The 14,113-nt window shown below is 30.9% G+C and overlaps 2 protein-coding genes across 2 annotated transcripts; one reads left to right on the top strand and one right to left on the bottom strand.

Annotated features, from left to right (window-relative positions):
* Nucleotides 1–3,656: 3,656 nt before the first annotated feature.
* On the top strand, nucleotides 3,657–6,241 carry LOC101249079 (receptor-like protein kinase ANXUR1). Its single transcript, XM_004239303.4, has 8 exons — nucleotides 3,657–4,426; nucleotides 4,525–4,581; nucleotides 4,676–4,786; nucleotides 4,865–4,972; nucleotides 5,051–5,269; nucleotides 5,355–5,470; nucleotides 5,561–5,821; nucleotides 5,895–6,241. Exons 1-8 carry the CDS (start codon nucleotides 3,769–3,771, stop codon nucleotides 6,102–6,104), a joined length of 1,740 nt encoding a protein of 579 aa, XP_004239351.2. The 5' UTR covers nucleotides 3,657–3,768; the 3' UTR covers nucleotides 6,105–6,241.
* A 358-nt stretch (nucleotides 6,242–6,599) lies between these two features.
* LOC101249360 (U-box domain-containing protein 19) lies at nucleotides 6,600–8,657 on the bottom strand. Its single transcript, XM_004239304.5, has one exon. The coding sequence runs from the start codon at nucleotides 8,655–8,657 to the stop codon at nucleotides 6,600–6,602; it is 2,058 nt and encodes a 685-aa protein (XP_004239352.1).
* Nucleotides 8,658–14,113: the final 5,456 nt, after the last annotated feature.

Consider the following 14,113-nt stretch of genomic DNA (forward strand, 5'->3'; position numbering starts at 1 on the left):
GGAAGAGTGCTTTGTGTCTCTTCCTCGTGACTCTTTACCACGCTCCTCGTGCGCTATACCTTTGTCCTAACACAATACTATGTTCGGTCCGTTTTAATTGTCGTTTTTTGAAATTTATAAATAAAATTATGATAATTATTATTTAATCCGATTTCAATATCCTTATGTCGTTTCTAAAACTTAAAAATAAATTAGCATAATTACTTTTTTCGTTTCAATGTATTTGGCTTGTTTTAAATTAGCACTGAATTCGAGAAAAAATGAATATTATGATTTTGAATTTAAAATTTATCAATATATTTAATTTTTTTGATCTTAAATATGTTGAATGAAAACAGAAATTGAAGAGTAGCTAAAAAAGAAAAAAAATATTTTTATTAAATAATCTAAAAGAGAAAGTAAGACAAGTGAATTGGAATAAATGGTGTATTAATTTAGGAATTTAACATTATTGAGTATTTTATCTAATTTTAAGAGGTTGTTTGGTTGTTGATTAGAGTTATAAATGTATTGATTATATAAGTATTAGTTATTTATGTACTTTCTCCCGTCTCAATTTATGTGACATATTTCGAATTTTGAGAGTTATACATACAATTTAGATAATATTTTGGATTCGTTTGAACATCATGTCAAATTAGTGATTCGATATTAGAATGATTTGAAGTTGAAATCTTGTTTGGATATGCAAATTGAGATATCTTAAGTTGTGTTTTTTTCCACATAAATACAAGAATTCTACAAATCATGAAACTATATAATTTTTCCTTATACAGTTTTATTAAACAAGCAAATCTATAAGCATGATATCACAATATCATAAGCCAACACATTAATAGATTGTATATGTTCATGTTCTTTAAAAATAGATGTTTACATTTACATGTTATTAGAAACTTTGAAAAGCATAATTTTATAAAGATTTATTTTGTCTAAAAAAATTAACAATAATAGTAACTAACTATTCTTTAATATAACCTTTCCACGTGATATGATAATCTATTTGTGTCAAGTATGGATATTTTTATTTCTAAAATTTAAAATAATGAATCTTTATTCGTAAAATCAAAATTTATGAATCAAGTTTTATATTTTTAAATTTTGAAATTACGACTTAAAATTTGAAATATCATTTTCATGAAAATTTGAGATTTCAAATTACAATTGAAATTTAGTCTAGTTTTATTAAATGATTTTTTAGGCATAATGCACAAATGGTATAGTACATGTCTCACACCATGTAAAATCTAAAATATTTATGTAGGACGTCACATAGAATGTATGTCTCAATTTGTTTAATTTATACAAGTTTAAGTCTTCTTGCGTACTCTCAAAATTGAAGGTGATAACTAAAACATGACTAAATGACACATTTATGTATTCTGCCTAAAAGAATGCTTTTCTATAACTATACTTCACTTTTTTCTAACATCTCTCTATAGCCTCGCTCACCCTCTTCCGCTTGCATCTCTCGTTTTCTCGCTCCCTTCTACCACTTGCATCTCTATATAAAGTGATATAAGTGTATAAGTATGTATGTATGTATCAAATACAATCGTAAAAGACTACAAGTGATACAAAAGTTAATGAATGTTAGTGATACAATACGTGTTTCTATATCACAAATGAATATAAGTGATATAATTGTATCAGAATGTATGAATCGAGTACAAGTTATATTTTTGTATCGCGAATCATGAACACAAGTGATACAGAATGTATACATTGAATACAACTTGTATCAACATGTATATATCCTGTATTTGTTGATATAAATGTATTTAGTATCTCTCGCGAATCTTGTTGGCCTCTATCCCCTCTCCTCTAATAATTCTTGCCTTTCTCCTCTTGCTACGAATGATAAATATCCAAATTATGTCTATAAAATTTTTATTAACCCTAACATTAGTCAATTATGAAAGTTCTAATATATCCAAACTTATTTAAGATAGTATATATGAATCAAACTTTTAGAAGTCTTGCGGGCTTGCCAAAAGGCCCAAAAACAGCACATTGTCATGGAAAATGTTGTAGTAATTAATACGGTCTATCGATTAACTTAGCTGAATTTATTTTTTTTTAGCATAATCTTATTTGCACCATGTATACTACAAAAAAAAAATGATTTAGTAACTAAATAAATTTTGTTGCCAAACAATAAAATTCGTCACTAAACCTATTTAGCGATGAATTAGCAATACATTATTATTAATTATTAGAATAAAACAATGGACTAACAATAAAGTTCGTAGCTAATTAGATAAGCCACTTAACTTGAGGAAGAATAAAGAAGAATGAGACAATGCATGCATATTAGAAGAGTTAAAATTAAAGTTTTTTCGAAGAATACAAGTTCATCAAACTATCAAAAGGAAAATATATACATATGACATGTACAATATATCATTTGTATATCATATGTATAATGTAACTTGTGTGTCATGATTAACACATCCATGTAAAATATAACTAGAACTTCTATGTTATAGACCAAATATAGTAACAATCCAACATACTAGTTTATGAGGTGGAGAGTCAATATAACCTAGCTACGCATTTTATCGATCGACTAAAAATAGTTATATTCGCTACTTAAATATACAATTTGTATCAAATTAAAGTTGTACATTGATATTAATATACAAAATATATCATTTGTTGACTGTTATTTTGGTGGACAATTATTTATGTCATTTTTTTAATTAATGGAGAACCATTGAAATATAATGTATGGACTAAATAATGAGTCTTTTTCCAAATTATGAGATTAATTAAATTGACCAACTTAACTTTCCACTATGCAGTAATTAGTACAGTCACCAGCCCATCGAATAAAGCCCAACACTTGTTTGCCCTCCATTTAAATAGTTTTGAGGCTTATAATTTAATTGATCTATCGCAAATATGAAATATATCGAACGTAATATATATTATTAAAAATTTATAAATATTGAAATTAGCTATGTATTTCGTTGTTGGTCCGCCGATCTTTTGCTCCTGGCTAACAAAAATATCGATCCTTAATTTTGTTATGTCGATTTAACTTAATCTTTAAATTTTTTTGATTTTCTGTGAACACCCCTCATTCTAATTATCTAGGCTAATTAGTTGATAAAACAATTGATATTTTGTATTTGTGTAAGATAGAGTCTTTCGTCAACCAAACACTATAACACAAAGGTGACATCAATCTTTTTATATTTTTTTAATATAATGTTGATATATCCGGCATTTGTCTTTTATGATATCTTACTTAAGTTACTAATCTACAAATGTTAAATTAGCAGAATATCTTAGATTTTATATGAGCTTTTTTTTTGCTTACGTCAAATATATGATCGATTAGAAAGCGCGAAACACATCAACAATCTCTTAAATTTGTTAGTTTATTTCATTTTTTGACATTCAAATTTTGATAGTTTATAATCGGGCATATATAATTAGTGTTTCATTTTATTTACTTCATAAACTCTTAAACGCGTAAAAGTTTTTTTTTCCAGAATTTAAATGGAATGTTCTAATAAGAACGCTTTATTATGTATTTAGATGCTCAGTTGAAACAGACTGTAATTTAAATGTCTAAATAAAATTTAAGAGGTTGTCGATATATTCCGCTGTTAAACAATGTTATACCCTACAATGGGAAACAAGAAAAGTACACTCTTTAGCCAAATGCCTTCTCTTTATTACTCTTTCATGTACTTGACTTCTTCTTCTTTTTCTTATATGAAGAAAAAACTTATATACTTGACTACCCTTTAGCATTTCATGAAAATGAATTGCTTCAAAGCACAAGTATTAATCATGGTTTTCTCCATATCATTTGACTTAGTTTTTTCTCAAACAAATAGTACTAGTTTCAACAAATGTGTCCTGGATTTTAACATTTCTTCTTCTTCATCATCATCAAGGGAGTCATGTACAACTTTAGACAACAATTGGGATGGTTTCTTAACTCACCCTTGTTGTGGATCGCCTTTCAACAGATATTTACGAGCATTGGCGCGTTGGACTAACCAAACAAGACTTATCTTTCTCAATTCCACACAACAGATGGACTGTTTAACTTTGATGAATCACAATAGTACTGATATATTTAGCTGTGGCATTGAGAAGTTGACTAGTGGTGCAGGAGGCTGTTCGGATTATTCAGAGATCGATGTTCTGAACGAGCTAGGAAGCAGATTGAATAGTCTGAGAGATGATTGTAGGCTAATGGATTCAGGAGGAGGACTTACTAAGGGATGCAATAAGTGTTTGAAGACATGGAGAGAAATAACTTACACGTCGAAAAATGATTCGATGAAACTTGAAGATGACATTTGTAGATTTAGTATGCTGATTTTCTTAACAAGTGAAAGAGTTGCTGATGTGAGTTGGATTGACAAGATCTTTCATTGCCTAGGAGACAACTCTCTCCCTTTAGGTAAGTTTACTTCAATTCCTGTTATAAACATATTTAAGTTTTTTTCTTCCAAGTTTTGAAGTTTAACTATGATCTTGATTGATCATTATACTGTGCAGAATCGTCTGCAGATGAGAGTGGAAATGAAACGATACGTAGTTCTAAGTTTAAAACTGGTAAGTCTTGAAATCCATATACATAAAAATTACTGATATTGCTGAGTTTCAGGACAAAAGAGTGTTTATTGTTAAGCATTGGTTAAACATGCAGATCTTTCGATTCTAATTGGGGGTGTAGTGGGGATGGTGTTAGTAGTAATCGTTGCGTTGTGGATTTATGTGAAAAGGAAGGCTGAAGTTAAACCATCAAGTGAAAGATATAGTAAGCCCTCTACACATAACAATCATTGTTCCGAATGTTTTAGCTTATCCTAATTCTGCTTCGTGTTGATGATATCAGATGAATCTTACTCTGAAGAATCAAGCTATCGTAGACTATCACTTAAAGAGATTTACTCCGCGACTGACAATCTCAGCATGTCCAACTTCATAGGTCAAGGCATAGCTGGTAAGTCACGATCGAACATTGTAGTGGTTGAGTTCATATTAGTAACATGCATACATCAGATATGATCATGTTTTACAGGAAAAGTATACAAAGGCATTTTAGCAGGTAGACAACATGTGGCTATTAAGCACATAATTAAGGATGAACAGATGGAAACATTTGTTAGAGAAGTTACAAGCCTCTCTCATATCAAACATCCGAACCTCGTATCCCTGCTAGGCCACTATGATGCACCAAATGAATGTTTTCTAGTTTATGAGCTATGCCACAATGGAAATCTTTCCGAATGGCTATTTGGTATGTTTATGCTCTTCGAACATTTCTCTGATCTTTGTTGATCTAAATTGTATAGTGCCCTGATTTCGACACCACTGATGAGCAGGTAAAAGTAAATACCTCTCGTGGAAACGAAGACTAGAAATTGCACTTGATTGTGCTCGTGGTCTCCTCTTTCTCCACTCGTATCCTCAAGGATCGATTGTTCATCGGGATATCAAGGTGAAATCTAATTTTACATCCATAATCTGTCTTCTGTTTTCCAAAAAGAAAAACTCAGTTATGTTTCCTCTTTTCGGTGAAATTTTGCAGCCAGCAAACATTCTTCTATCTGCTAGCTTTGAAGCCAAACTCTCAGACTTTGGTTTGTCCAAAATTATTAGCATTGGACACTCATATGCTAGCTCAGAAGTGAGAGGAACCTATGGTTATGTTGATCCTGAGTATCAAAAGAACCGTCACGTTAATTCTTATGGTGATGTCTATAGCTTTGGGATAGTATTGCTACAACTTCTATCTGGACAAAGGGTTATCAACTTGGATTTGAAGAATCCAATGCCTCTAAGTAAAATGGTAAACATACTAAATCCTCCATTTTCTTGCATTCACTTCAAGTTTTTCTTTAACACGTCCTTTTGAACGATAGGCGAGAAACTTGACTAAAGGTGGGAACATCAAAGAATTTGCTGATCCAAAACTAGAGGGGAAGTTCTCAATGAAGGCATTTGAACTTGTTCTAAAGCTAGCTTTGACTAGCATAGGGCTTAAGCAGCAAAGACCATCCATGGAACAGGTGGTGGTTAAACTCGAAGAGGCTCTCGATTTATCAACAAGAGTTGAGTCAGTAGATCCTTAGTGCACATTCTCATATACAATTAACTTTCATTTCATCCTACCCGAGAACTCAAAGGCGAATCTAGAATTTATAGTCAATGGTTCCCATTGAACTCGCTGAAGATCTGCCTCTGCCCAAGATTGTACTTACTTAAGTTTTCTTCTTACACACATTTTGATCTCAATTTAGGTGTCTACCAGAGGATGAAACTGAACAATCAAAGATAAAACAAGTATACTGATTGTACATTTGTACCAACTGATTCAGATAAGATAATGCTTCTTATTTAGTCGAGGATTACAACGTATTGATGTTTACATTCACAACAATTCACATTAACATCAGAAAGTACAGAGATATAAGTAAAACTATACAAAGCTTCATTCAAAAAACAGAAGCTGCAGCAGTGTAGTGACTAGCTCTTAAAAACTTGAGCTGATATCACCAGTAAAGGAAAATGACACTAAAGCATCCTACACAATGGTGTATATATACATGTTGGATCCTTGTAAATAATTACCACACATTAATGAATTGATCCTCTATAAAAACTGGAGTGATCAAGCCAGATGAGGTCTTCTCGTTGTACTCGTGCAAGATTCTGATGAGTGTACTAGCTTTCTTGCTTGCTTTTGAGTTGCCTTCAGCCAGGAGGGAATATAACGGTCCCATGAGAGATGAGTTCTTTACTAAAACAGGAACTGCATCTGCTCCACCATTGATACACAAAGCCAGCAACAACGAGACACAGTACTCTTTTGATGCCCTTGAATTGCAAGAACTTAGAACATTGACGATAATAGGCAAAGCTCCAGCATAAAGAACAGCCATTGCTCCGTCTAGCCTTTCAGAAAGCGTTGATAAAACTGCTAAGGAATCTGTAATGAGATCTTCCCTTTCGAAAGATTTCAACAGATTAACCACCAAGGGGACTAATCCAGCAGCAATCACTCTCCAGTGGTTTTCGGGGCGCATTAAGAGGCCAAAAATGGTGACCAAGGCATTCTTTTTTCCTCTGTCAGTGCCATTTCTTAGCAACTCCAGAAGTGATGGAATGAACTCCGGATTATCTCCCATCATTTTACGGTACTCTTCTACTGATGTAAGGTAGAATAATGTACCAGCTGCGTGCTGTCGAGCCTCCATCTTTAGCCCTCCTTTCAACACATCAAGTATTAAGAACAAACCTCCATTTCCAACAATTGTACTTTTGCATTTAGAGTTCTTTGAGAGGTTCAGTAGAGTAGCCATCACATTCTCTTGACAAGAGGAATCCCTTGAAGTAACAAGATTCAGAAGAGGTGGGATTGCACCAGCTTCCACCAAACAAGACCTGTTAAAAATACTTGTTTTGGTGAGCAAACGAATCTCGAAAGCAGCCTTATTTTGCTGTTCCATTGTTCCAGCAACCAGCCTGCCTACTAGAAAACTTGCAAGCAACTTCATAGCCTGCTCATTAGCCACAGTACTTGAACCAACAAATCTTACAGCATCACGATTTCTCGTACCAGTCTCCACAAATGGAATACCATTCGCGGAGAAATACTGTTTGATTAAAACCTTCAAAGCCAAATTAGGAACCAAATCAATACTTGTTAATCTCTCACCAGTCTTTGGACAAGTTGAATTTCCAGCTCTGAACCATTTCAGAATCGAAGACCGATCATACGTGTGACCTGAGGCTATTGTCACTGGATCACTCATGATTTCAAGTGTAATTGGACACCTGAAATCATCAAGATTTAAGAACCTGATAACTTGATCTACATTAGTACTGCCTCCATTGATTTGTCTACTTGCTCCATTATCCAATACTTCAAACAGAGTTCCCCTGCAGTATATCATGAACCCCATTAAGCTACTAAGGATCCCCATATCTCTCTTCTCCTCAGTATTCCCCTCCAACAACATCTCATTATCCAAGAACTTAACTTCTCTATTACACGCGCTCCAACGTTTAATTCCTAAATAATCAAGAACCCTTTTCAGATCACATGATTCCGGAACAATTCCATCTTCAAGTAGATCCAAAATCTTCAAAACATTCAATTGCATTCTCCCATCATCCATTTCGACTTCAAACTTCAACTTAACAGCTTGATTCCTCACAAACTCAACCACTTCTCTACCCTCCACAGAAACATCCATTTCCTCTAAAGGAAGAACATCAAGTGCCACAGCAACAGCTCTTGCTAGCATCTTAAACTGGCAAGAAACATCCTCAGATTTCGCTAAAATCCATATTCTTGAATCTTCTCTGCTACAATCATTCAACAAGAAATGAAACTTCTGGAAGATAAAATGAATCTCAGATAAGCTCACAATGCTTGAACTAGCAAATCTTGAAGCCCCATTTGGGATTTCTTTAAGAACAATGAGAATGTCCTCAATTAAACGAATCGAATTTCTAACATTCTTCTTATTTGTATAAAAAGTTCTTGACTTGAATTCACATATTGTTTGGCCTAGTTGAATCAAAGATGCAACAAGGCTAGACAAACACACTGTTTCACTTGGACGAATAGCCGGAAAATTCAAAATCCGGCGAATAAATTCGTTAGATTTGTTGATCATTGATGTAAGAAAAAAATATCAAGAGAATACAAAGATCAAATCTAAAGTATATATGAACGAAAGGGGAAAAAATGTGTGTATGGACTTATGTGAACAGACTTTTGGTAGATTTAATTTGAGTGTGATATTGTTAAAGTAGTTGGCACTATATATATATAGTTTGTTAGTTGAAAAAAATGCATGGGGACACGTGTTAGATAATAAGTGGTAATTAGTGATCGAACGATTTGAATTTATGACAAACGGAAAGTTGACTTTTATATTTTGTAAAGGAGAGTTCGTGGAGACTTTCATAAAATAATTTAATAAGAGTACGTGAAGGGACGTAGCCGACACTTTGTAATAAACGTACTAATGACATTACTGACATGCAAATTAATTGGTAGTACAGGGTGATGGTTCTAAAATTTATTATTAATTTAAAATATATTATTTGAGCAAAATTTATTAGGTTTGGTCGAGTCTACACGCTGACCCTTGATATAAGTTCTCTATATTTCCTTTGCACGTTTTTAAGAAATTATTGGAGAGAAAATTAGTTTTATTACTTTATCCTTTACAAACTTGTTTACATTTATGATAACTATTTATAGTATGATAAAATAGCTAATATGAGACGAAGAAACGAATATTAACAAACACATTTAAAAAGGAAGAAAGAATGAAAGTGACTTGACGAGAGATATTTATTGGTGTAGATTGTGGAGGTTGATTATTGTCCAATTAATATATTGTGATTCTATGCTATAAAAATAAAGGTTCAAATTTACCTTTATATTTTGCAGAAAGATCTAATTTTGTACTATGTTAGAAGTTTGGCTTATTTAATTTCATAGCGTTATAATTTTAATTTGAATTTGCTTGAGTTGCTAACAAATCAAATATCACAACAAAAATATAAATGAATACTTATCTGATATTCTCTTAACGTTAAATTTAAAATTTTTTGAGTTAAAATTAATATAACGAAAATAGAAATTAATCAATCTTCTAATAGAGAGCAAAGTAAAACCTTTTTTCACAAAGTACAAAAGCTAATTTGGACCATTTTCTTAAACTTACTTAAATTTGAACAAATTAAAAAATATCATTCTAGGATTTTATTCAAAGTTTATTCATAGATTAGACAACACTCTTAAGTGCTTGAAAGGTCAATGACTTAAAATTTGATCTTGAAACATTTTTTTTTTGTTTAAATTTAGATTCTGAAGGATTATTATTATATAAGTTGGCATTATGCATGTTATAAAATTTAATAGAGGTATGGGAATAAAAACAAGTCAGCAATTACTAGGACAGATAAGAGGCACCGCCAGCATTGAATCACTCAAATGTATATTAATTTTTAAAAATATAAGTGTACTATAATTTATTAATTTTTTTTTAAAAAAAATATAAGTGTACTATAGTTTATATATGAAAAATGTATAATAATGCATCGAAGTTGGAGGAGGCTTCGTTTAATGTTATCATGTGATGTGTTAGGAACGTACATTCCGACTTCATCTTCGAGGTGTTATGCTAAAATTATAAGCTCCGTTGATATATTGTTCGATCAATTAATTTATTAATATTATAGAAATATATGATGACATGTTTAGTATAATTTTATAAGTAAGATTTGCGGAAGTTAAAGTGTATGTAAACTTTACTTCTATCTTGTGGAGGTAGAGAACTTGTTTTTTAGGACATTAAAGTATGTATGACAATGTAAAGTCACAGTAAAGAAAAACGTAGAAACTAATAAGAATACAGTTACAACAAAAAAATAGTGCAATATTTGAAACATCATAAACAACATATGATGATAGATCATCAAAAGCAAGACACCGAGACTAATACTACGATATACATCACTAAGACTAAACCCATACAAAAATCAAGATATATAACAGTCCACTACTAACTAATCTTCTACCCTAATTTGTGACATCTACATTCTCTTATCTAAGTTCATGTCTTCGGTAAACTAAAATTGTGTCATGTCATGTCTAATCATCTCTAATTAATTTTCTTTTGACGTACTCCAACCTCTCCTCGATCATTTCCACTGCATCCAACCTCTTGCACCTCCTTAGTGTGACAATATTTATGCATCTCCTCTTCACATTCTCAAATCATTTCAGTTTACAATGAAAGTCACACCTACCTTGACTCGGATATTCTCATTCCTAATCTTATCACTTCTAGTATGTTCGTACATCAACTTTAACATCTTCACTTCTGAACATAAGTCTTTTAATAATCAACATTCTACCTTATACGACAAAATTAATCTAATTGTCACTCTATAAAACTTATCTTAAGATAAACGTGCTCTACCCCATCTGATAGCATTCACAATGATATCCATCCATTAAAGGTAATGGGTTTTAATAGAAAATCAAAAAGATATTTATCACAAAAGAAGTGTCCAACTTGAAGCTATTAAGCTAAGGAGAAGATTGGGCCTAATGAAACCCCAATAAGTAGCCCATAAAGCTGATTTTGTATGCCACATTGAGGCCCAAATGAGCAAAAAAAAAGTTGATTTCGGGCCTGATATGAATGCCAAAGTGCTGAAGAATCAAGCCCAAAATGTTGCTCAAATAGGACATGTGATTTTGGAGTAAACAAAGTCAATTCTTTTTTCTATTTTATTATTATTTTCATAAAAGTAAGATTTGAGACTTATGTTATTTGAGATAGATTTTCTTGATAAATAGGGATAATCTTGTTATCTTCAAAAGATATGATCAATATTATTATTTGAGATCTTTTTCTTCTTTATACGTTTTTGTGTGATGATATTGAATTTATCTTATAAGTTACGATCTCATAGGCATGATATTTTAAGATGTGTAATATTAATTTTTTAACACGATATTTTAAGATATAATATTAGTCTTTAGCTTAATAATTGTGATTTTATTAAAGTAAATTAAAAAAGGTAATTAATCTTTTTGATTTTTTTGAATTAGGAATCTAGATAACTTTTATCTAAGTTCTTGAATTGACTTTATTTGTATCATAATTAATTTAAATCCACTGATTTTAAATAATAAGACTAATTAAATTTTTTTTCACTTTATCTTGAAATTTAAAGATTTTATTCTCAAATAATTAACATATTTGATAGTTATTTTACGTACTAAACTTGTTCCTGTGATGCTTGCTAATCCTTTGCTAATTAAACTTGCTTTCTCATGAATAATTTTTTAAGATAACTATCTAACTATGTGACTTTAGAACTTTAACAATTATAATACTTATCAATCAATACATAATTAAACAATCACTACATTAAATTGATGACGCCATAAAAAAAAAGATACAAACTAAATATTTTTAATAAAATTACAAGTTACAATTTTTATATCTTAATAAGTTTAGCACGATCCTGTTGCAACTAATGTCTATTTAGAATTAGAAGAATGAACAAATGGGGGTTTACTTGTTTTTTTATCGATATGAATTGTAATAAAATGATTGAGATTTCTCTATCTTTAAACGGTAATTAAATTCGACCTAAAACTTCAAACATCAATAAATTACTATTTCTTAAACAAATTATTTTCAAATTAACACGAGTTCAATGGAACAAAACCACTCAATTTCATCCACAAATAAGGCATGAATCTTCAAATTTTCATAACACATTTAATCATCTTTTAATTTTATTTGTGAGATTATAATTTTTGTATTATAAATACATGTTCATGGCTTATACTCTTAATAATACTAATTTGTAAGTGTATTATTAATTATTCCCTCAATGCAAGCATTTCTTTTCCAAAAATCTCATAAAATCTTTTTACAATCTCATCATTCCTACAAAATCTTTCTTCAACTCCTTAATTACATCAAATAATTCAATTTAATTAAGTAGTAACTAGTCCAATAATTAGCTCAAACATTATGTTGGGTTTCATTTGCCCTAGATTTCTTACCATAAATAGGTTTTTCTTTTAGGAAAAGGTTTTGAATTGACTAATCCTTTTTTTTGGTAGGAAAAGGTTTAGGTTTCTATAAATAGAGGCATGTTCCTTCTAACTTAATCAGCATTCACAATGTAGTCTTAAGGGCTTTGAGAGTTTTGGTTAGAGGGAGAATTTGTGGGTCACAAGCTTGATATGTTATCACTTGTGTGAACCTCCCATGTATTCTGAGTGAATTGGTTGAGGTTGTTTCTCTTTGTATTTTGTACTCTCATATTTATAGTGGATTAAGTAGGTCGATTGACCGAACCACGTTAAATCTTTGTGTCTTTTGATATATTTCTCGTTGTCTTCTTACTCGTGGTCTTTCGAAATTTGTATTGCTAGCTTCCGCGTTTACACCTGCTTATTTTCGGTCCTAACACATTATAATGATCCATTAATAATGAACAAATAAATACACAAGAATTACTTACATCAAATTTAATATTTTATCTTTTAATAGTTTAATTTCTTCATTGCTAACACTTATATGAAATTTAAAACTGCAAGTCCATCTACTCCAATTGATCACTTTAGTCAAAGTATCAAAACATATCCCACGTGTTATAAAAATAACTTTTTTCTTTCAACTAAGCTAACGTTTCATTTTAAGAGCGACGATTCAATTTTTTTAAGCCTATAAAAAAAATAAACGAAGACGTCATAAATAATAGCTCTAAGAAAGTGAACTTTGATCAATCTTAATTTATTTTATATTAAATCTCTTTTTATAAATTCTACTATTAATCAAAATGACAATTTTAATAAAATAATAATAATTACAAAAAGATAATTATACATAAGAAATAATGCAATAATAATAAAGAATAAAGAGTTTGTTGGATCAAGTTGGACGCGTTTATGTCAATTAACAGCTGTTGATTGAAACACAGACAAAAAGCAGCAGCAGAATGTATTACGCAAATCTATAATTTCATCTCCAATTGTTCTTCGTCCATTTCCTAACAAAATTTTGTAGCGGCGTAGTTTGAAATTTGACGAAAGATATATAATTTTTTTAAATTATGTTAAAAATGTGTGAAATTAAGTAAACGTTCATAATAAATCACATAGCTTGCTTACGGTGGCTGCACCTATGGACGTGACTGTAGTGGTTTCGTTAGAAAAAAACATCGTATATATAAGTAAAATGATACACGAAATGATTAAATAACATGTTTTGGACATTCTTAACACAATAAGTTGTTATAGCCTGATGATTTTAGATGTTTGGAATGAGGCAGTATTCACATGTTTGAAAATCTTACAAGTGTTATTACTGGACACCCTTTATGAAGTTTTTAACTCCGCGAATAAATCACATAACTCGCCTACGGTGGCTCCACCTACAAACGTGACTGTAGTGGCGTAGCTTAATGGTTGTCAAGGTTTCGTTAGAAAAAAATACCATATATATAAGTAAAATGATACACAAATAATTAAATAACATCTTTTGGACACTCTTATAACACAACAAGTTGTTATAGCCTGGTGATT

This window comes from Solanum lycopersicum, chromosome 5, assembly GCF_036512215.1.
Source record: "Solanum lycopersicum chromosome 5, SLM_r2.1".
Classification (NCBI taxonomy): Eukaryota; Viridiplantae; Streptophyta; class Magnoliopsida; order Solanales; family Solanaceae; genus Solanum; species Solanum lycopersicum.

Coding starts and splice junctions, on each gene's coding strand:
- LOC101249079 (XM_004239303.4), top strand. CDS start 3,769: ATGAAAATGAATTGCTTCAAAGCACAAGTATTAATCATGGTTTTCTCC. Junction 4,787..4,864: donor ACCATCAAGTGAAAGATATA/GTAAGCCCTCTA, acceptor TGATGATATCAG/ATGAATCTTACTCTGAAGAA. Junction 5,822..5,894: donor CAATGCCTCTAAGTAAAATG/GTAAACATACTA, acceptor TTTGAACGATAG/GCGAGAAACTTGACTAAAGG.
- LOC101249360 (XM_004239304.5), bottom strand. CDS start 8,657: ATGATCAACAAATCTAACGAATTTATTCGCCGGATTTTGAATTTTCCG.